Below are 22,344 nucleotides of genomic sequence, written 5' to 3'. Positions count from 1 at the left end.
ATAACATGACTTTAGGAGTATCCATGTTTTAGAGCCTGAAAGCCATGCAAGTGCAACATCTCATCTTCTATTCGTGATTTTGTATTTGGAGACCTGGGAAGAATGGTATTTACTCAATTACTTCAGGATATGAGTTAATTTTGGTTTTCTTTGCTTTTAATTTTTCCAGTATACCATCAAAAAGTATGACCCGAGCTACTAAGATTAGAAAAGAAACTTCTTTCCTTTCCTTTCCTCGGTTCCTAGCTTGACTTGATTCGTGGGATCAACACCCCCTCCTCCTGGTTAACAAAAACCAAAAGCGACCACTTGGCCGAGGAACAAAAGATGAAATTTACTATTTTTCTTGCCATGGCACGTATTAATCGATTGTCAATTCAAATAAATAAACCGTAGTTATTTTCCGACAATAGTTAATCAATCCAAACTAATAAATTTTTAAATCACTACAAAATATCTTTCCAATAACATTCCAATCCATTCAATTTTTATCTCTTATCCATACTTCCTTGTCCAAACCAGAGTATCTTTCCACTGAAATTCTTATTCACTCTCTCTTATCATATTTCCTTGTCCACAATCACACTTTCTTTCATTCTGAAGATGGCCGAGGCTTTGGTAGGAGTTGTGATTGAAAACGTGGGATCTGTTATCCATGATGAACTTGCAAGGTATTGGGGCGTTGACCAAGAGATTCAGAAGCTGAAAAGAAATCTCTCTGCAATCCGTGATGTCCTCGAAGATGCTGAGAGAAAGCAAATCACGAATCCAGTCGTGAAGAATTGGCTTCAGAAACTCACAGATGCGGCATATGTGCTGGACGACATCTTGGAGGAATGTTCAATACACTCAAAAAGTTCATGCTTATCTCGTGTCCACCCTAAGGACATTCTCTTTCGTCGTGATGTTGGCAAGAGGATGAAAGACATCACCCAAAGATTTCATGACATTCATTTAGAAAGGAGCGAGCATGTTTCAATTAAGTACCGGTGTCACAGACAAGCGAGGAGAGGATGATGACGAATGGCGTCAAACTAGCTCTGTCATTACTGAACCCATAATCTATGGTAGAGACCAAGACAGACAGCAAATTGTGGAGTTTCTTGTGGGGCATGCAAGCAACAGCCAAGATCTCTCCATCTATCCCATAGTTGGTATGGGTGGACTTGGGAAAACCATACTTGCCAAACAGGTCTTCAATGATGACCGGGTAAGCAAACATTTTGACTTGACCATTTGGGTTTGTGTTTCTAATGATTTCAATATGAAGAAAATACTGCAAGCCATCATAGAATACACCACTGGACAAAATCCCAACCTCAATACTTTAGAAGCAAAGCGGAAAAAGGTTCAAGAAGTGCTGCAGAGCAAGAGGTATTTACTTGTTCTTGATGATGTGTGGAACGAAGACCAAGGGAAATGGAAGGAGTTGAAGGGGGTGTTGCATTGTGCAAGGGGAACAATTTTGGTCACCACTCGGCTTGAGCAAGTTGCATCCATCATGGAAGCGTGCCATGTTCATCGTTTGATAGAATTATCTGATGATGACAGCTGGTCATTGTTCAAACATCATGCATTTGGACATGACAGAGAAGAGAGTGAAGAGCTTGTTGCAATTGGCAAATATATAGTGAGGAAATGCGTTGGTTCACCCCTTGCAATCAAAACACTGGGAAGCCTCTTGCGTGGTGAAAGTGAAGTACAACAATGGCAGAACATAAAGGAAAGTGAGATTTGGGATATAAAGGAGGAAAGTTGTCTCACAAGTGGGGAAAATTCTATCCTACGTGCTTTGAAACTGAGCTACGTTAATTTAGACTTATCACTAAGGAGATGTTTTTCCTTTTGTGCTATTTTTCCTAAAGGTTCTGAAATTGTCAAAGAAGAAATTCATCTTTGGATGGCTAATGGGTTTATTAAATTTGAAGGGATTTTAGAAGTGGAGGATGTCGGTTATAAGGTGTGAAAAAAATTATACAGTAAATCATTTTTTCAGGAAGCAAAGTCCGATAAGTTTGGTATTATTACAAGTTTCAAGATGCATGATCTATTTCATGATGTTGCACAGTCTGTTGTGGGTGACGAATGTGTGGTTTATGGGAAAACAAGATTGACTGATTTGTCAAGTAGAGTTCACCATTTACACTTGTTCAAATCTAATGAGAATGAGTTAGTCAATAAGGCTTCCTTAGATAAAGTTGAATCCTTGGGGACTTTTCTTGATGATTCGTATTGGTACAATAAAAATATTCCTCTATTGCCATTAAACAATAGTCTCCGAGCATTAAAGATATCTTCTCGTCAAGTATTACCTCTCATGGATTTAACACATTTAACACATTTGAGGTACTTAAATCTGCGTGGGAGTTATGTCACATGCTTGCCTAGTTCTATTTGTAGGTTGAAAAAATTGCAAACATTGAAACTAGAGGCATGTTACAATCTTCTTAGGTTGCCCAAAGACCTGACACAATTACAAGATCTAAGACATCTTGTGATCAATGAATGTGACTCATTAGTAGTGACACCTCCCAAAATGGGTAAGTTAAGGCATCTAAGAACACTGAGCAGTTTCATTGTGGGTTCAAAGTCAGGATATGGGTTGGAAGAGTTACATGGCTTAAAGTTGGGAGGCAAGTTGCACATCAAAGGCCTCGAGAATGTCCCAAGTGAAGGGAACGCTAAAGAAGCAAATTTGATTAATAAGAGGGAGCTAAATTGCTTATACTTGTCGTGGGGTCATTCAGAAGGTAGTAATGTTAATGTTGAGCGAATACTGGAAGGCCTTAAACCTCCCTCAACTCTCAAAAGTTTTGGGTTGAATGGATACAAAGGAATACGGTTATCCAGATGAATAAGAGACCCTTCAGTTTTGAAAGACTTGGTAGATATTATACTGTACAAGTGCGTGAACTGTAAGGAGCTTCCCCCACTTGGTAAGCTAGCACATTTAAAAAGGTTACATATACGTGAAATGAAAGATGTGAAGTACATAGATAGTGAATCATACAATGGTGTGGAGGAGAAGGCCTTTCCATCATTAGAGGAATTATTAACTTTAATTTTGAAAGTTTTCATCCTATTGAAATGAATGGTAAAATGAATATTTAAAATTTATACGCTATCCATATTTTTAGAAAAGAATTTACCTTTTCTACAATATTTAATATTTCAAGTTATGCTTTAGTTTTTATATTTATAGTATCTTTCAAAGTTTTTGCTTCTGAATATAATTTAATGTTCAATATTTTGGACATATAATTTAAAAATTTGAGGCCCCATTTTACATCTTGAAGAATGATGGGGAAAACAAAGTTCATCAAGAAGGATCATTTATACAATCATGGCCAGACAAGAGAAGTACACTTTCTATTTAATGTATTTAAAATGTTACATGACATTAAGTTATGTTGAACTAACCAATTTTGCCAAAAAAAAAATGTTGTGTGGAACTCTTGACTTCCAAGATATGAATTCCAAAATATACAAGATTTGCAGTAGTAATATAAGAAATGGTGCTACTAAACATTGCTTTGCACCAAAAACAGATTCTTAATATTGCTATACACTTGTATAGCCTTCCTTAGGAGTATAAGATGGATCGTGCCAACAATTTCAGCCAATTATATATTGCAAGCAAACTTTGTCTAACTGCTGGAATTGAGCAAAGTATAGATCCAAATATACCATTCAGAGCATAAGCAATGGCACAAAATGGGAGAGCCTCAGGTTCCTTGGCAGATAAAGCTGCTGTTCCAAGCCCGTGAGCACTGTACAAATTGATTCAAGAGAAAGGAAATTAAGCATATATGCTTGAGGAAGAAAATAGTTTATCTACCTCAATGCCATATTTCCTAAAGTAATACTATTTCTCCATATCCAAACAACAACTCAACTAAATTTGACAAAGTGTACAGAATTACTGTCAAATCTGAACAACCATTAATTATGATGGGAGAAATGCTAGAAACATATTTTCTGACATACTCTTTTGAATGCACTCCTTCTCTTTTATTGGTTATTTATTAAAAATCATAAAATTTGGTGAGTCTTACACCTTATTTAATATAATCTCTCATAAGTTAGATTGGTTGTTGCTAAGACTATTCATTACGATGATATCCAAGTCAAATGAATGATCTATGAATTGCAGAATATACCTAGATGCGGTTGCTATTCCACGAGCAATTGGATCACGAAGTCGAAGTTTATCTAGTGTTGATTGCACAAAATTTGCTCCAACCAGACCAGTTACCACAACCGCTGCTGCTGTGACAGATGCATTGGCACCTGCCAACATGGCAAAATTTCACAGATCAAATAATCTCTCTTTTGCTTGGTAGACCATAAAAAAATTAGGAATTCAGATTCAGACTAAGTAACCTTTCTACATTTATTGCATTATTTCCAATGTAGAGTCACTTGATGCATAATGATTATGATAAATAGCTATGCAAAACATGATACTTACCTTCAAAAAAAGACACAATGCTGAGAGCCAATGCCACTGTTATACATCTGGGTAGAATGGATACAGTTAAAGATGGTTCTAAAGCAACTGACGTCCAACTAGGGCAGTTGAGTACAATGAGAACATGGTAGAGATGATGACAGAGGTGAAAATCTCAGCTGCATGCCTTTTTACAAGCTGAACACAGTAGATAAATCATTAGTTAATGCTTTAATGGATTTTAACCATTATCTATTAATTAAAAGGATAAGGAAGACATGTTTCGTATTTGGGACTTTGGCTACATATCATGCTGATGGATGATAATCTAAATATTTGGTGCACAGAAAAACAAGACTTGCAGAGATGACTATCCTATAAACCTTAATAAAGGTCTAACCTAATTTCGAAACAAGGAACAGATAAAAGAGATGCCTACTGCCTGGCCACATGTAAAAAGTTGGACTAGCAGGCCAACTGAAAAGAACAGATTGAACGCATTGAAGCAAGTATCATGGTACAATTATAATAGTAATATTAAAATTTTCTATGTTTGTTCTCAAGTTTTCAAATGCTTATTAGATCTGTTAAAATGAACTCATTATCATTAATCCACCTGAGCATTTTCATTCTTTTCTTTTAGGGGTTGGGGGCAAATTGGGAGAAAAGCTATTGGCATGAAGAATATGTACAATTCACTTTAAGGAACTGCTATAGCACATCGTTAACTATTTACAACTCACTGACTCAGTAATAGCATATCAAGCATTGGCCAGGAATAAGGTTGACAGCAACTTGCCTAACTTAGAGAAAAATCAAAAGAAACAGCCTGCAAGGTAATGAGAATATATTGTTTTTATTTGCTTTACTTTTTTTATGCATTATAGGATTTATGTAGTGATAATTACAAATCTAGATGGATACCTTTCTTTGTTTGAACATAGAGAAGGCAAATGAGAGAATAACAGATCCCAAAAATCCCATTAGAATGTCACCAGCTCCGGGATTAGACGATGAGTTTGTCAGGTAATATCCTGTGAATGTCGAAAAAAGAATCAACAAAATTATTTTGAAGCCGAGTCATTACATAGATGTTAGTGTCTATTGAAAGATTTGCACCACACTCAGCAAAATAAAAGGAAAAACCATCTAGTGCCACAATTTTACATTAATGTTGTTATCAGACCATAAATCAAACCAAATATGGTGAGGTTAGCCCAATATTTGTTGAAAAGTCCAAATTGGCAGCTGAAAGCAGAAATCAATTTTGGCAGAAATCAAACTTTGAAAAGTCAAAATTGGAGGCTTGGCAGAATGCAAAATCAAATTTGGCAGGCAGACCACCGAATTCCAAATTGGAGGCACCGAATTTGGAGCGTTCACACTGCAATCGTTCCTTATAAATAGCAAGCCACTCCGTTCATTTTATGAATCCAACGAAAGCATAAACACATAAGAAAATTGAGAAAGAGAGAAGCTCTTAATTTTTCTGGGTGTAGTTGGGTCGTGGGTTGTGAGTGGTTGTGAGTATTTCGAGAGATTGTGAGTGTTTTGTAAACACTGTTTATATTTCCCTTTTCAGTAAAATATCTGCAGCAGCCCGGAGACGTAGGCAGTATTGGCCGAACTCCGTTATCAATATTGTGTGTGCTATTAGTCCACAATTATTTTTGCTCCATTCTCAAATCTGAAGTTACGGGAAAGATCAGCGTAATTTTTCCTAACAACTGGTATCAGAGCTGGTTGTTTCTGTTAAACTTTGGCAAGAGTACTATTCATGTGAATAGTATTTTTCGTGAATAGTACTATTCACGTGAATAGTGAATAGCTCATCGAAATTGCTGGAGAGAATACTGTTCATGTGAATAGTATTTTGTGAATAGTACTATTCACGTTAATAGTGAATAGTGTAAATTGGTCAGCGTTACCAATTTGTCGGCAGAAGCGATCCGAGAAGTCAGATTTGAGTGGGAGCAATGGCGGTAGATGAAGGAAAGGTGAAAATTGAAAAGTTCGATGGTTCGGACTTTAGCTTTTGGAAGATGCAGATCGAAGATTATCTGTACCAGAAAAAGCTACATCAACCTCTCGAAGGAAAGAAACCAGAGGGCATGAAGGATGATGAATGGTTCCTTCTTGATAGACAAGCCCTTGGAGTTATCCGCTTGACATTATCTCGTAATGTTGCTTTCAACATTGCAAAGGAAAAGACCACAGTGGGTCTTATGACGGCTCTTTCCAGTATGTATGAAAAGCCGTCAGCCTCAAACAAAGTTCACTTGATGAGGCGGTTGTTTAACTTGCGGATGGCGGAAGGCGCATCAGTAGCGCAACACTTAAATGAACTCAGTACAGTCACAACCCAGTTGAGTTCAGTTGGAATTGAATTTGACGATGAAGTACGAGCATTGATACTTTTGTCTTCTCTACCAGAAAGCTGGAATGCTACTGTCACAGCTGTGAGTAGCTCATCGGGAAGCAATAAGTTGAAATCAGATGATGTTCGTGATCTGGTTCTCAGTGAAGAGATCCGACGGAGAGAGTCGGGTGAATCCTCAACCTCTTCAGTATTACATACAGAGTCAAGAGGAAGGGCTCCAACCAGAGGAAATGGATGTGGAAAATCAAGAGATAATAGGTCCAAATCCAGAAATCATCGTAGTTCTAACAACTCAAAAACTATCAAGTGTTGGAATTGTGGGCAGACGGGGCACTACAAAAATCAGTGCAAGAATGCACCGAAGAATCAGGAGGCGAAAGCAGAGGCAAATATTGCTTCTACCTCAGGAAGAGATGATGCATTAATATGCTCTTTGGAGAGCAAGGAGGAGTCTTGGGTGTTAGACTCTGGAGCATCTTTCCACGCTACTTCGCAGAGAGAATTCTTCGAGAATTATGTTCCCGGAAACCTTGGTAAAGTCTACCTTGGTAATGAACAATCTTGTGAGATTGTTGGTAAAGGTGTAGTGAAGATTAAGCTAAAAGGGTCTGTATGGGAATTGAAGAATGTCAGACATATTCCCGACCTGACGAAGAACTTAATCTCAGTAGGCCAGTTGGCCAGTGAAGGCTACACAACGACCTTCCATGGTGATGATTGGAAGATTTCCAAGGGTGCAATGACGATTGCTCGTGGTAAAAAGAGTGGTACTCTTTACAAAACAGCAGGAGCGTGTCATTTAATTGCAGTTGCAGCAAATGACAATCCCAATTTATGGCACCAAAGACTTGGCCATATGAGTGAGAAAGGGATGAAGATCATGCACTCTAAAGGAAAATTATCAGGTCTTCAGTCAGTGGAAATTGACATGTGTGAAGACTGTATACTTGGAAAGCAGAAAAGAGTCAGCTTTCAGACAAGTGGAAGAACCCCAAAGAAGGAGAAACTCGAGCTTGTTCACTCCGATGTGTGGGGTCCAACGACTGTCTCATCTATTAGTGGGAAGCAATACTTCGTGACTTTTATTGATGATCACTCTCGGAAAGTATGGGTATACTTTCTAAAACATAAGTCAGATGTATTTGAGGCTTTCAAGATATGGAAAGCCATGGTTGAAAATGAGACAGGATTGAAGATTAAAAAGCTCAGAACCGACAATGGTGGTGAATATGAAGACACCAGATTCAAGAAGTTCTGCTATGAGCACGGAATCAGAATGGAAAGAACCGTGCCTGGTACACCGCAACACAATGGTGTAGCTGAGCGGATGAACCGAACGTTGACTGAGAGAGCCAGAAGCTTGCGTATGCAGTCAGGCTTACCAAAACAGTTTTGGGCAGAAGCAGTCAACACAGCAGCATACTTGATCAACCGAGGTCCATCGGTACCATTGGAGTATAGAATACCAGAAGAGGTATGGAGCGGAAAGGAGGTAAAACTCACACATCTTAGAGTTTTCGGTTGCGTAGCATATGTGCATATCAGTGATCAAGGCAGAAATAAGCTTGATCCCAAATCGAAGAAGTGCACTCTCATCGGTTATGGTGAAGATGAGTTTGGCTATCGCCTATGGGATAATGAAAACAAAAAGATGATCCGCAGCAGAGATGTAATCTTCAATGAGAGAGTGATGTACAAGGACAGACATAGTACTGATGCCAGTAACTCAGAAAAGAGTAGGCCAGTATATGCAGAGGTGGATGATGTCCCAGAAAGTCCTATAGTTGAAACTCCTCAGCCAGAGGAATCAACAGAGCAAAGTTGTGAACAACAGTCAGACACACCAGAGCCTTCAACTTCAGCTCCTGTGAGGAGATCATCCCGGCCTCATGTACCTAACAGGAGATACATGAACTATATGTTGCTGACTGATGGAGGTGAGCCTGAAGATTATGATGAAGCATGTCAGGCCACAGATGCCAGCAAGTGGGAGCATGCCATGAAGGACGAAATGAAGTCTTTGATCTCAAATCAGACGTGGGAACTAGTTGAGTTACCCAGAGATAAGAAAGCACTTCACAACAAATGGGTGTATCGAGTAAAAGAGGAGCATGATGGCTCCAAAAGATACAAAGCTCGATTAGTAGTCAAAGGATTCCAGCAAAAGGAAGGAGTTGACTATACAGAGATTTATTCTCCAGTTGTGAAGCTCAATACAATCAGAACAGTGTTGAGCATTGTTGCTAGTGAAGAGCTCTACCTAGAGCAGTTAGATGTGAAGACTGCATTTCTTCATGGAGATCTAGATGAGGAGATATACATGCACCAACCAGAAGGCTTCTCAGAGAAAGGAAAAGAGAATATGGTGTGCAGGTTGAAGAAGAGCTTGTATGGTCTGAAACAAGCTCCAAGACAGTGGTACAAGAAGTTTGATGGCTTCATGCACAAAGAAGGCTTCCATAAGTGCAATGCTGACCACTGTTGCTACTTCAAGAGATATAAGTCCAGTTATATCATTCTGCTACTTTATGTTGATGATATGTTAGTAGCTGGTTTAGATATGGATGAGATAAGAAGCTTGAAGCAGCGATTGTCAAGAGAATTTGACATGAAGGACTTAGGTCCTGCAAAGAAGATTCTTGGAATGCAAATCACGAGAGATAAGCAAAGAGGGATTTTGCAGTTATCTCAAGCAGAGTACATCAACCGTGTTTTGCAAAGATTTAACATGGGCGACGCCAAGCCAGTTAGTACACCTTTGGCTAGTCATTTTCGCCTATCCAAGGATCAGTCTCCTCAGACGGAGGAAGAAAGATATTTTATGGCTAAAGTTCCATATGCTTCAGCCATTGGAAGTTTGATGTACGCAATGGTCTGTACAAGGCCAGATATTGGCCATGCAGTGGGAGTTGTTAGCAGGTTTATGTCGAATCCAGGAAAAGCTCATTGGGAAGCAGTTAAATGGATTTTGAGGTATCTACGAGGCACCACAGAAAGATGTTTGCACTTTGGTAAAGGCAAAATAAAGGTGCAAGGATATGTAGATGCAGACTATGGAGGTGAAGTCGATCACCGAAGAAGTACCACCGGTTACATTTTTACTGTTGGTACTACAGCTGTTAGTTGGATGTCGCAGGTACAGAAAATTGTCGCTTTATCCACTACAGAAGCTGAGTACGTAGCAGTGACAGAAGCCAGTAAAGAATTGATATGGCTTCAGGGTTTGTTAACAGAGCTGGGATTCATCCAAGAGAAGAGTGTTTTGCATAGTGATAGTCAGAGTGCAATACATCTGGCAAAGAATTCAGCATTTCATTCTAGGACAAAACACATCGATATCCGTTATCACTTTATCAGATCTCTGCTAGAGGATGAGGTGTTAACATTGAAGAAGATCTTAGGAAGCAGGAACCCAGCAGACATGTTGACAAAGGTGGTGACCATTGACAAACTGAAGTTGTGCTCAACTTCAGTTGGCCTGCTAGAGTAACAGACCAGGAAAGGCTGCTGTATTGATTAAAGTGTGAAGACAGATTGAAATCAGTCTTCAAGTGGGAGATTGTTGAAAAGTCCAAATTGGCAGCTGAAAGCAGAAATCAATTTTGGCAGAAATCAAACTTTGAAAAGTCAAAATTGGAGGCTTGGCAGAATGCAAAATCAAATTTGGCAGGCAGACCACCGAATTCCAAATTGGAGGCACCGAATTTGGAGCGTTCACACTGCAATCGTTCCTTATAAATAGCAAGCCACTCCGTTCATTTTATGAATCCAACGAAAGCATAAACACATAAGAAAATTGAGAAAGAGAGAAGCTCTTAATTTTTCTGGGTGTAGTTGGGTCGTGGGTTGTGAGTGGTTGTGAGTATTTCGAGAGATTGTGAGTGTTTTGTAAACACTGTTTATATTTCCCTTTTCAGTAAAATATCTGCAGCAGCCCGGAGACGTAGGCAGTATTGGCCGAACTCCGTTATCAATATTGTGTGTGCTATTAGTCCACAATTATTTTTGCTCCATTCTCAAATCTGAAGTTACGGGAAAGATCAGCGTAATTTTTCCTAACAATATTAACTTGACATGAGTCATTTTTTTAGTAATCCATTGTCATACCAAGTTTAATTAATGACTAATCACATTTGAACTTGACTTGGAATGGAAAAAGACTTTAAATGCTTATAATAACTCATAGACTTAAATATGTTTTTAGTCTCTTAAATTTGTAATAAATTTATTTCTAGTCTCTCAAATTTAAAATTGATCTTTGTAGTATTTGTTGTTTAAACAAAAAAAAAAAAGAAAAAACTTGTTTTAATCACTAGGATCCCCCAATAATATCACTGAATGGGACAAATTAAGTAGATTGAGTCAATTATGTAGCACCAAACAAATTTTATATGATGCTTTTATTAACAATGGCAGAGTAGGTAGGCTTCATATAGTAGAGTTTTGTTTAATAGATTCATTAAGAACATTTATGTAGAGAGACTAAAATAAAAATTTTTTAAATAAAAAGACTATATAAAAATCAATTTTAAATTTAAGGATAGAAAACAAATATACCCAAAATTAAAAGGACTAAGAACATATTAAAACATAACTCATAAGATATCTATAGTCAAAATAGAAATTTATATTTCCTTGTTAAAGTTGGCAACCAAAGAACAACTTGGTGCTCATTTGGATTACCATGCAAGTGCTTCATAACAATGTTTGGGCAAAAGGAGGATTTTTTTTTTCTTTTCATAAAACTTGCCTCATAACGTTCAATTTTAGCTTTTGCAGTGATTCTTATGTAAAGCAAACAAGCTCATAATCGTATACAATATATAGAGTTGAATATTTAACTTCTAATTATTAATTTATACCTAGAATAGCATCAAGCCCTGACTTGGAAAGAAACCCAAAAGCAACTGCTGTTAGCTGATCAGCAGATACTGCACAGAAAATTATTGGATGGAAGATCTTCTTCACAATTGATGGCAAAATCTGAAAACAAAATATCAAGAAAAGGCAAAACTATAGTTATATTATAAAATGCATATCATGTTCCATGAGAATAAGTAATTGTCCACAGAAACAGCCATGTAAATAGTAATTTTCAATGTGTACATGAAGTGAGGAAAAGGAACCTTTACCCAGAACCAATCATGTAGCCTAACACTGTGGAAGCATGCAAGAACGGAAGGTATGTTATGGCTCTTGTCCCCAGTAATGTTGGGTAAAACAATGAAGCAACAAATGATATAAGGAAAACCCCAGTCCATGCCCACACTTCAATGGAAGAAAATGGAGAGGGCTTCTCCATCGGCTCAGCATCTAACAATTCTGTCTTCACAGCTTTCCTTACACCTATAGCGGTCAAACCAGCCACACAAAGTGTAGCTAGCCATCCTCCAACTGCACAAGATTAACAAGTCTCAACTCTCATCATGAAATCGTAACAAACATTTAGGGCATGTTTGATTCACTTTCCAATTTTTTATTAAAAAAAAACATTTCTAAAACAATTTTGTGCTACTCACTAGTCAATTTCTCACCTAAAATCTATCAAGTTAAATCTTTTTTTAAAAGCTCATATTAATCACACTCTGCTCACCACTCACTCACGTCAAGAGCTAACATTGTAGGTAATCTAATAACGACCATAACAGATGATCAGATAATGTCAATGACACTAGCTATTATAAACTCTAATATCATGTTAAAAAAGTGAATTATCAACCTAACATAAACTTGAGAAAGATTAATTCTTACTTATATACATTATTAAGGTCATCTCATTAGTGGATGTAGGTCCTTCATTAATTTTTGGTCTCAATTTGGTCCCAAACTAATTAATTGGTTTCAATTTAGTCCCAAATAAATTAATTGGTTTCAATGTGGGACTTCCGTCTAAATTTTTTTAATGGAGTTAACTGTTGCATAGGTGGATGCCACGTGGATGCATAGGTGGATGCCACGTGGATCCCAATTTTTTGAAAACACCTGGAACCAGAACGGTCCGTTCTGGTTGCACTTTTGGTGTGTTAATTTTGCAACTGAAACGGGCCGTTCCAGATGCAAAAATTAACACACCACTAGTGCAGCAGAACGGGCCGTTCTGAAATCAGAACGGGTCGTTCTGATTTCAGAACGGCCCGTTCCAAAACTGAGAATAGCATATTCTTTGCTTAATTGTGTTTTTGATCGCTCAAGTATTATAATTATGCAATTTTGATCCCTAAGATTTTAATTGAGTAATTTCAGTCTTTAAAAGATTTTAGTTGTGTAATTTTAGTCTCACAATTTTTAATTGAACAATTTTAATATCTCAAATATCATAATTGTGCAATTTTAGTCTTTCTCATTAAAAATTTAATAATTTTAAAATTTTAATATATATATATATATAATGTTTTAAAACTATATAATTGTTTGCTTATTTAAATTAACGTATATTATAATTTTTTTTAATGTATTAAATGATATATATTTATTATTAATTTTTAATGGGAGAAACTAAAATCGTACTACTATGATATTCGAGGGACTAAAATTGTTCAATTAAAAATTGAAGGACCAAAATCGCGCAATTGCAATTCTTTAAGGACTAAAATTACCCAATTAAAATCTTGTGGATCAAAACTGCACAATTGTAATACTTGAGGGATAAAAAATGCAATTAAACCAATATTCTTTATTAATTTTATTAAAAAATATAATAATTTTGAAAAATATTTTTTTATGGTAAAAATTTTAACATTACTTATTTTTATAAAATACAATTGTCTTATAAATAGAGTAATAATTTTTTCTTTTTCTCTTTCTGTTTGAAGAAATATTTAAGTATCACTTTATAATTTTTTGCAATTTATTTAAAATTAGAGGAATAAAATGATAAAAATTAATAAGATAAACATAATAAAATAAAATATAAAAAAATATTAATATATTTATTTTATTAGATATAACAACATAATTAAAATATAATTAATAATATATATTTTATAAAATTATTAATATTTTATATATAAAACAAATAAACCGGAACGGCCCGTTCTGAAATCGGAACAGGACGTTCTGGTTGCACTTTTAGTGTGTTAATGTTGCACCTGGAACGGGCCGTTCCGGATGCAAAATTAACACACCAAAAGTGCAACCAGAACGGCCCATTTCGGTTTCAGAACGGGCCGTTTTGAGTCCAGGTGTTTCCAACAAAATTGTCATTCACGTGGCATCCACGTATGCATCCACGTGGCATCCACATGGCCAAAAGTTAACTCCGTTTAAATAATTTGGACGGAAGTCCCACATTGAAACCAATTAATTAATTTGGGACTAAATTGAAACTAATTAATTAGTTTGAGACCAAATTGAGACAAAAAATTAATGAGAAACTACATTGAAACAAAAAAAGATTATAAGGTACCAAAATAGGTATTTAGCCTATATTTTATTAAAAGGTTAATGATCTAATTTCAAATTTAATCCAGGTATTTATGTCGTTATATTTTTATTTTACTTTTTATATAATCAAACTAAAAAAATTTAAAAAAAAATCAAAACGGAAATAATAAAATTCTGAAAGAACTAAAATAAAATTAACTACAAATAAAAAAAAATTAAAACTAAAACAATCGTATTTTATAAAGACTGAATATTTATTTGAATTAAATTTATAAAAATTAAATATTTAAATACAGTAATGACATTAATACATATTAAAAAAATAACAATATCAAAATGTGTTAGTGTCCAGCAAAAACAAATTATAAAAATTAAGCACACATTAATAATAAAGACAAAAAAATTTAGCACAAATTATAGCTACTTAATCTCATCAATAATCACAACAACAAAAAACGATTGCAACATAAAAACCATCTGATGTACATCAACTCCAGAATTAAATTTTCTGCAGAATGAAAATCGTAACAAAATTACATAATTTTCACACAACACACATCGCTGCAACATGTAATATTATATTATGATAAAGGACTGTATTTGCTACTATATAACTTTCAAATTCTGATCAACTAAAACATTTTAAGGCTTCTTTGCAAAATTAATAAGTTGGGGAACCTGTTATCACCGGTCAAATTCATGACTCATTCATGTATCACATTTTCAACTACCTCAACTTAGGCGTAGTATTTGCCCTCAAAAGCATCTTTCCGGTGAAATTCTTATTCACTACTCTTATCATATTTCCTTATCCAGAATCAGAGTCAACGCCAAGGTTTCTTTCAATCTAGATCTTCTTTCTGCAGATGGCCCAGGCTTGGCTAGGAATTGTGATTGAAAACTTGAGATTTTTTGTCCAAGATGAACTTGCAACGTTTTTGGGTGTTCACCAACAGATTCAGAAGCTTTCCAGCTATCTCACTGCAATTCGCGCTGTCCTCGAAGATGCTGAGGAAAAGCAAATCACAAGTAAAGCTGTGAAGGATTGGCTTCAGAAACTCACAGATGCAGCATATGTGTTGGACGATATCTTGGATGAATGTTCAATGCACCCAAAAAGTTCATGCTTATCCCGTCTCCACCCTAAGGACATTCTCTTTCGTCGTGATATTGGCAAGAGGATGAATGACATCACCCAAAGATTTCATGACATTCATGAAGAAAGGAGCATGTTTCAATTCAGTACTGGTGTCACTGACAAGCAAGCAGAGGATGATGATCAATGGCGCCAAACTAGCTCTGTCATTACTGAACCCATAATCTATGGTAGAGACCAAGACAGAGAGCAAATTGTGGAGTTTCTTTTGCGGCATGCAAGCAACAGCCAAGACCTCTCCATCTATACCATAGTTGGTATGGGTGGACTTGGGAAAACCACACTTGCCAAACAGATCTTCAATGATGACCGGGTAAGCAAACATTTTGACTTGAAAATCTGGGTTTGTGTTTCTAATGATTTCAATACAAAGATAATACTGCAATCCATCATAGAATGTATCACTGGAAAAAATCCCAATCTCAATACTTTAGAAGCAATGCAAAAAAAGTTTCAAGAAGTGTTGCAGAGCAAGAGGTATTTACTTGTTCTTGATGATGTGTGGAATGAAGACCAAAGGAAATGGAAGGAGTTGAAGGGGGTGTTGCAGTGTGCAATGGGAACAATTTTGGTCACCACTCGGCTTGAGCAAGTTGCATCCATCATGGAAGCGTGCCCTGTTCATCGTTTAATAGAATTATCTGATGATGACAGTTGGTCATTGTTCAAACATCATGCATTTGGACATGACAGAGAAGAGAGTGAAGAGCTTGTTGCAATTGGCAAATATATAGTGAGGAAATGCGTTGGTTCACCCCTTGCAATCAAAACACTGGGAAGCCTCTTGCGTGGTGAAAGTGAAGTACAACAATGGCAGAACATAAAGGAAAGTGAGATTTGGGATATAAAGGAGGAAAGTTCTCCCACAAGAGGGGAAAATTTTATCTTGGGTGCTTTGAAACTAAGCTACGTTAATTTAGGCTTATCATTAAGGAGATGTTTTTCCTTTTGTGCAATTTTCCCTAAAGGTTCTGAAATTGTCAAGGAAGAACTAATTCATCTTTGGATGGCTAATGGATTTATTAAATCTGAAGGAAATTTAGAAGTGGAGAATGTTGGCAATAAGGTGTGGAAAAGATTATACTGTAGATCATTTTTTCAGGAAGTAAAGACTGATAAGCTTGGAATCATTACAAGTTTCAAGATGCATGATCTATTTCATGATCTTGCACAGTCCGTTGTGGGAGAAGAATGTGTGGTTTATGAGAAAACAAGATTGACTGATTTGTCAAGTAGAGTTCACCATTTTCACTTGTTCAAATCTAATGAGTATGAGTCAGTCAATAAAGCTTCCTTAGATAAAGTTGAATCCTTGCGAACTTTTCTTGATGATTTGTATTGGTACGATAGAAATGTTCCTATGTTTCCATTAAACAATAGTCTCCGAGCATTAAAGCTATCTTCTCGTCAGATGTCACCTCTCGTGGATTTAACACATTTGAGGTACTTATATCTGCGTCGGAGTCTTGTCACATGCTTGCCTAGTTCTATTTGTAGGTTGGAGAAATTGCAAATATTGAAACTAGAAGAATGTCAGTGCCTTCTTAGGTTGCCCAAAGACCTTACACAATTACAAGATCTAAGACATCTTGTGATCAATAGATGTTACTCATTACTAGTGACGCCTCCCAAAATGGGCAAGTTAAGGCATCTAAGAACATTGAGCAGTTTCATTGTGGGTTCAAAGTCGGGATTTGGGTTGGAAGAGTTACATAGCTTAAAGTTGGGAGGCAAGTTGCATATCAGAGGCCTTGAGAATGTCCCAAGTGAAGGGGATGCTAAAGAAGCAAATTTGATTAGTAAGAGGGAGCTGAATCGCTTATACTTGTCATGGGGTCGTTTTGAAGGTAGTAATGTTAATGCTGAGCAAGTACTGGAAGCCCTTGAACCTCCCTCAACACTTAAAAGTTTTGGGATGAGTGGATACAAAGGAATACAATTATCTTGTTGGATGAGAAACCCTTGGGTTCTGAAAGACTTGGTAGACGTTATACTGTACAAGTGCGTGAACTGTAAAGAGCTTCCCCCACTTGGTAAGCTAGCACATTTAAAAAGGCTATATGTACATGGAATGAAAGATGTAAAGCACATAGACAGTGAATCATACGATGGCGTGGAGGAGAAGGCCTTTCCATCGTTAGAGGAATTCATTGTGAGGGATTTACCAAATTTGGAGAGGATATTGAGAGATGAAGGAGTAGAGATGCTCCCTCGTCTTTTGAAATTAAACATTGTCGGTGTCTCCAAACTTCAATTCCCAAGTCTTCCATCTGTTGAGAAACTTTATGCTGGTGACATCGAGAACGAGGGTTCCTTCATGGAAGGGGTTGTGGGAAATTTGCCTTGTCTTAAGTCCCTAACCATTAACTCCTTTAGCAAACTGAAGGTACTACCGAAACAATTTGGCAGGCTTGGTGCACTACAGGATTTATTCATATCAGGTTGTAATGAACTTGAGTCTTTTCCGGAACATGTGTTGCAAGGTCTAACTTGTCTTCGAAGATTGGAAGTTTATAGGTGTAAGAAATTAAAATGGTTATGTGAAGGTTTGGGGCATTTAGCTTGTCTTGAGGTTTTTTGTGTTTGCTCATGTCCAGAGGTGGTGGCCCTACCAAGCAACATGAACCAACTAACTGCTCTTCGGGAAGTGATGATTTGCGGTAGATTAGTAGAGTGCTTACAAGGTATCCTCTCCCTGCAAAGTTTGATTATATACGATTGTAGTTCATTGCCAGAGTGGTTGGGAGAATTGACTTCTCTTAAGGAATTAGAAATATCTGGAAATAGGGAGTTGAGGTCACTGCCAAGTAGCATTGAAAAGCTCACCAACTTGAGTGTATTAAAAATTTACAATGGCACGGAGTTGAGGTCACTACCAAGTAGCATTCAACGCCTCACCAACTTGAGTCGATTACGTATTGCATCTTGTCCTGAGTTGGAGAAGCGGTGCAAGAGGGAAAGAGGGGAAGATTGGCAATTCATAGCTCACATTCCACAGCTGGAAGTGATCTCCCACCCGAAAAGAAAGACTTGCACACTTTATGGTAAATTCATGAGCCTTTTCTTTGTCTCCTAAACATGCAGAGTGTGTATGATTTATGTTTAAATATTGCATGCAGACAGAATCCGATCCCCCTGGACAACCTACAACACCACTGGAATGCGCTCTGCTATAGACTATTGGTTTTGGCAACATAATACTCTAACAGGTCAATTTGACAGGATTATTGAGTAAGTTATGTCCAAAATTGCCAAGCAGTTTATTTTAAATAATATATTTTATTAAAATATTAATGATCTAATTTCAAGTTTAATCAAGGTATTTATGTCGTTACATTTTTTATTTTACTTTTTTACATAATCAAACTAAAAAATTAAAAGTTCCAAAACCAAATAATACAAATTTGAAAGAACTAAAATAAAAAAATTAAAACTAAAACAATTTTATTTTATATAGACTAAATATGTATTGAATTAAATTTATAAAATTTAATTTTAAATATAATTGTATTTTAACTTGTATAATGTATAGACAAAGCCATAAAACTATAAGGTTGAGAATTGAGATTAACCTAACACTAAATAACAATGATCTACCACATACCACCTAATTCCTTTCCCCACTCTATCATTAATGTGATTCACCAATAACTATTCCTTTGTATTCAATTTTTTGTTGTTGTTTCCAATCCATTACCTTTTACTCTCTGTAACCATGATTTTACTTTCAGGTGGATTGAGTGAATTTTATTTATCATATGTATTCATGGAAAACTGTAACACTGCCATGGAAGGTATGTTAGAATCTTTATAAATGCCAAATGGATAGCTGGTTACTTTCTGCATGCCTTTTATATCTCCTTGTTAGATATTAGTTTCAACTTCAAGTATGTAATTTTGTAAAAAAAAAAAGAAAAAAAAAAGAACTTAAAGTATGTAAAAGCAAAGTTACATTGATACGTCTTTTGTTCAAGATGAGATTGCTGAACCTTCCCTTTTATCTGTGTTGTACAAGTTTCATCTTCGGACTTACATGGGCAATGGGCATCCATCTATCCTACTGTTATTTCATGATCTAATCTCATTTCATTGGGATATGAATTAATAATTCATCAAAAGATCAAGTAATTGAGACAATTTATGTAATTATTTTCTATTCTATTTTACGTTTAATAACCATTAGGAATACTGTTTCTCCATATCCAAACTACAACTCACCTAAATTTGACAGAGCGCACTGAACCACTGCCAAATCTCAACAACCATTAATTATTGATGGGAGAAATGCTAGAAACATACTTTCTGGCATACTCTCTTGAATGCATTCTTTCTCTTTTATGGGTTGAAATTTATTAAAAATTATAAAAGTTAATGAATCTCACATTTTATTTCATAAATCTAAGTCAGAGTTTGTTGCAAAGACTCTTCATTACCATGGTAATTGAAGATTGGACAACAGAGATGATGATATCTAAGTTAAAAATGATCTATGAATTGCAGAATATACCTAGATGCGGTTGCTATTCCACGAGCAATTGGATCATGAAGTCGAAGTTTATCTAGTGTTGATTGTACAAAATTTGCTCCAACCAGACCAGTTACCACAACCACTGCTGCTGTGTCAGATGCATTGGCACCTGCTGACATGGCAAAATTTCAAAGATCAAATAATCTCTCTTTTGCTTGGTAGACAATAAACAAATTAGGACTTCAGATTCAGACTATGTAACCTCTTCATTTATTGCATTAGTTCCAATTTAGATTCACTGTATACATAATGATTATGATAAATAGCTATGCAAAACACGATACTTAACTTCAAAAAAAGACACAATGCTGAGAGCCAATGCCACTGTTATGCATCCGGGTATAATTGATACAGTCAAAGATGGTTCTAAAGCAACTAGACGTCCAACGAGGGCAGTTGAGTACAATGGGAATACGGTAGAGACGACGACAGAGGTGAAAATCTCAGCTGCATGCCTTTTTACAAGCTGAACACAGTAGATAAATCATTAGTTAATGCTTTAATGGATTTTAACCATTATCTGTTAATTAAAAGGATGAGGAAGCGAAGTTTGTATTTGGGACTTTGGCTACATATCATGCTGATGGATGATAATCTAAATATTTGGTGCACCGAAAAACAAGACATGCAGAGTACGATCAAACTCTATGAAGTAATTTGCAAAATGACTATCCTATAAACCTTATAAAGGTCTTTCCAAATTTGGAAACAAGGAACAGATAAGAGAGATGCCCGCTTGGCTACATGCAAAATGTTGGATTAGCAAGCCAAACTGAAAATAGCAGATTGAACTCATTGAAGCAAGTATCATGGTATAATTATAATAATAATATTAATTTATTCGGTGTTTGTTCTCAAGTTTTCAAATGCTATTAGATCCGTTAAAATGAACTCATTATCATTATTTCATCCTAAGCATTTTCATTCTTTTTTTTTTTTAGGAAACATTTGATAAGCGGAATGATTTTACATTTATGTGAATCTTAAAAGTGAAAATCTTTTTTATGTTTGGTAGTTGTTTTTTTTAAATAATAAAAAAAAAAAGATTCTTGGGAACGTAGTTTTCTAGAAATCATTTTTTTCTCACTTTCCCACAAAAACATTCTCATGAGGAAGGGTGGGAATTCAATATTCTCGAATTAGGGAGAAAGTTTAATACATATAAAAATACTACAATATCCTTTTTTAAAACATAAAATCTTTCTCTTTCTTGCTCAATTTTGATTTTTATTTCTCCTTCTGCATCTCTATCTCTCTCACTCGTCCTCTCCCTCTCTCTCTCTTCCTCTCCCTCTCTCTCTCATATCTTTATTTCTCTCTCTTTCTTGTATTTCATTATTTTTTAACCTTGTTAAATTTAATAGTAATATTATTAAAATTTGTTTTGTTTCTATAATTTAATAGTATTTGTTAATACTTTAATTTATTTATTTGAACAAAATAAAATATATTTTTTTTATTCTTCTTAATTATTATGGAGCATTTTTATTTCTTTATTTTTTTGTTGAATTCTGTATTTAAATAATTTTAACTATAAATTTCAACTTTTTAAAAATAGTTTAATGTCATATTTATTATAAGATTTGAGTAAATAAATATATCTAATAAATTTACTTTAATAAAGGATATTTTTATAAAATATATCTATATTCTCAGGAATATAGTAGTATAACTAAATATGAAAATTTTTAATTTTCAAAAATCCTATATGATTATTGCCAGATATTTTTATGAGTAATTAAAAATATTTTAGCTATTCTCAAGAATCATTGTAATTCTCAAAAATCATGATTCTTGAATATGAAAAAATTTCTCCCTTTCTAAACGCCCCATTAGGAATTGGGGACAAATTGGGAGAAAAGTTATTGGCATGGAAAATATGTTCAATTCACTTATAGTGTGTTTGGATAGGAAATTTAAATGGAGTAATTCATTTATTTGAAGAATTTCAAATTCTTTGAGGTGAAATACCTTGTTTGGATGAAGAATTTATAAGGAATTTGAAATTCAAGCATTTGTGAAATTCTTTGAAATAGTAGAATTTCAAATTCTCCCAAAAGAGTAAGAATTTGAAATTCCTCATTTTTTCTTCTTCTTATTTCACTTATATATTTTATCCTATTCTTATCTCTTCATGTTTTTAATTATTGAATATTTAAAAATATATTTAAACTTAATAAATATTATCTAATATTAATTTTTAAAATTATTAAATATTTAAAAATTAGCTAATATTTATTTTTATAAAATTTAATTTAAAAATCTCAACATAAAATATATTTTTAAAATCAATTTTATCATGGTGGAATTAAATTATCATATCCAACCTAACAATTTAAAATTTAAAAATTTGAATTAACTTTTTCAAACAAAATATTTTAAAAATGATAAAAATTAAAATCAAACTAATTTAAATATCAAGAATTTAAAATTCTTTGAATTTTCTG

The 22,344-nt window shown here is 35.1% G+C and overlaps 1 protein-coding gene and 2 pseudogenes across 4 annotated transcripts; 2 read left to right on the top strand and 1 right to left on the bottom strand.

Annotated features, from left to right (window-relative positions):
* The first annotated feature begins 517 nt into the window (after positions 1 to 517).
* On the top strand, positions 518 to 3,117 carry LOC145952997 (disease resistance protein RGA2 pseudogene; annotated as a pseudogene).
* A 207-nt stretch (positions 3,118 to 3,324) lies between these two features.
* On the bottom strand, positions 3,325 to 12,615 carry LOC145952998 (plastidal glycolate/glycerate translocator 1, chloroplastic-like; annotated as a pseudogene). The gene is made up of 6 exons (XR_014430506.1): positions 11,963 to 12,615; positions 11,693 to 11,813; positions 5,375 to 5,484; positions 4,472 to 4,648; positions 4,161 to 4,290; positions 3,325 to 3,770 (listed from the first exon to the last, which is right to left on the bottom strand). The product of XR_014430506.1 is annotated as a plastidal glycolate/glycerate translocator 1, chloroplastic-like (transcript).
* A 2,252-nt stretch (positions 12,616 to 14,867) lies between these two features.
* LOC109791500 (disease resistance protein RGA2-like) lies at positions 14,868 to 20,740 on the top strand. Of its 3 annotated transcripts, none has more exons than XR_014430504.1 (4): positions 14,868 to 18,413; positions 18,489 to 18,600; positions 19,101 to 19,163; positions 19,870 to 20,740. XR_014430504.1 is itself a non-coding variant. In XM_029269893.2 (3 exons), the coding sequence occupies exons 1-3, from the start codon at positions 15,080 to 15,082 to the stop codon at positions 19,111 to 19,113; spliced, it is 3,459 nt and encodes a 1,152-aa protein (XP_029125726.2). In that variant the 5' UTR covers positions 14,868 to 15,079; the 3' UTR covers positions 19,114 to 19,440. The 3 variants fall into 3 exon arrangements, 1 of the variants encoding a protein (XP_029125726.2); XR_014430505.1 differs by lacking the exon at positions 19,870 to 20,740 and adding an exon at positions 19,385 to 19,440; XM_029269893.2 differs by lacking the exon at positions 19,870 to 20,740 and having other exon boundaries at positions 19,101 to 19,440.
* The last annotated feature ends 1,604 nt before the right edge of the window (positions 20,741 to 22,344 follow it).

Source organism: Cajanus cajan, chromosome 11 (genome assembly GCF_000230855.2).
Source record: "Cajanus cajan strain Asha chromosome 11, NIPB_CcT2T_4, whole genome shotgun sequence".
Taxonomy (NCBI): Eukaryota; Viridiplantae; Streptophyta; class Magnoliopsida; order Fabales; family Fabaceae; genus Cajanus; species Cajanus cajan.
This window is presented reverse-complemented; position numbering and strand designations above follow the sequence as displayed.

Coding starts and splice junctions, on each gene's coding strand:
- LOC109791500 (XM_029269893.2), top strand. CDS start 15,080: ATGGCCCAGGCTTGGCTAGGAATTGTGATTGAAAACTTGAGATTTTTT. Junction 18,414..18,488: donor AAAGACTTGCACACTTTATG/GTAAATTCATGA, acceptor TATTGCATGCAG/ACAGAATCCGATCCCCCTGG.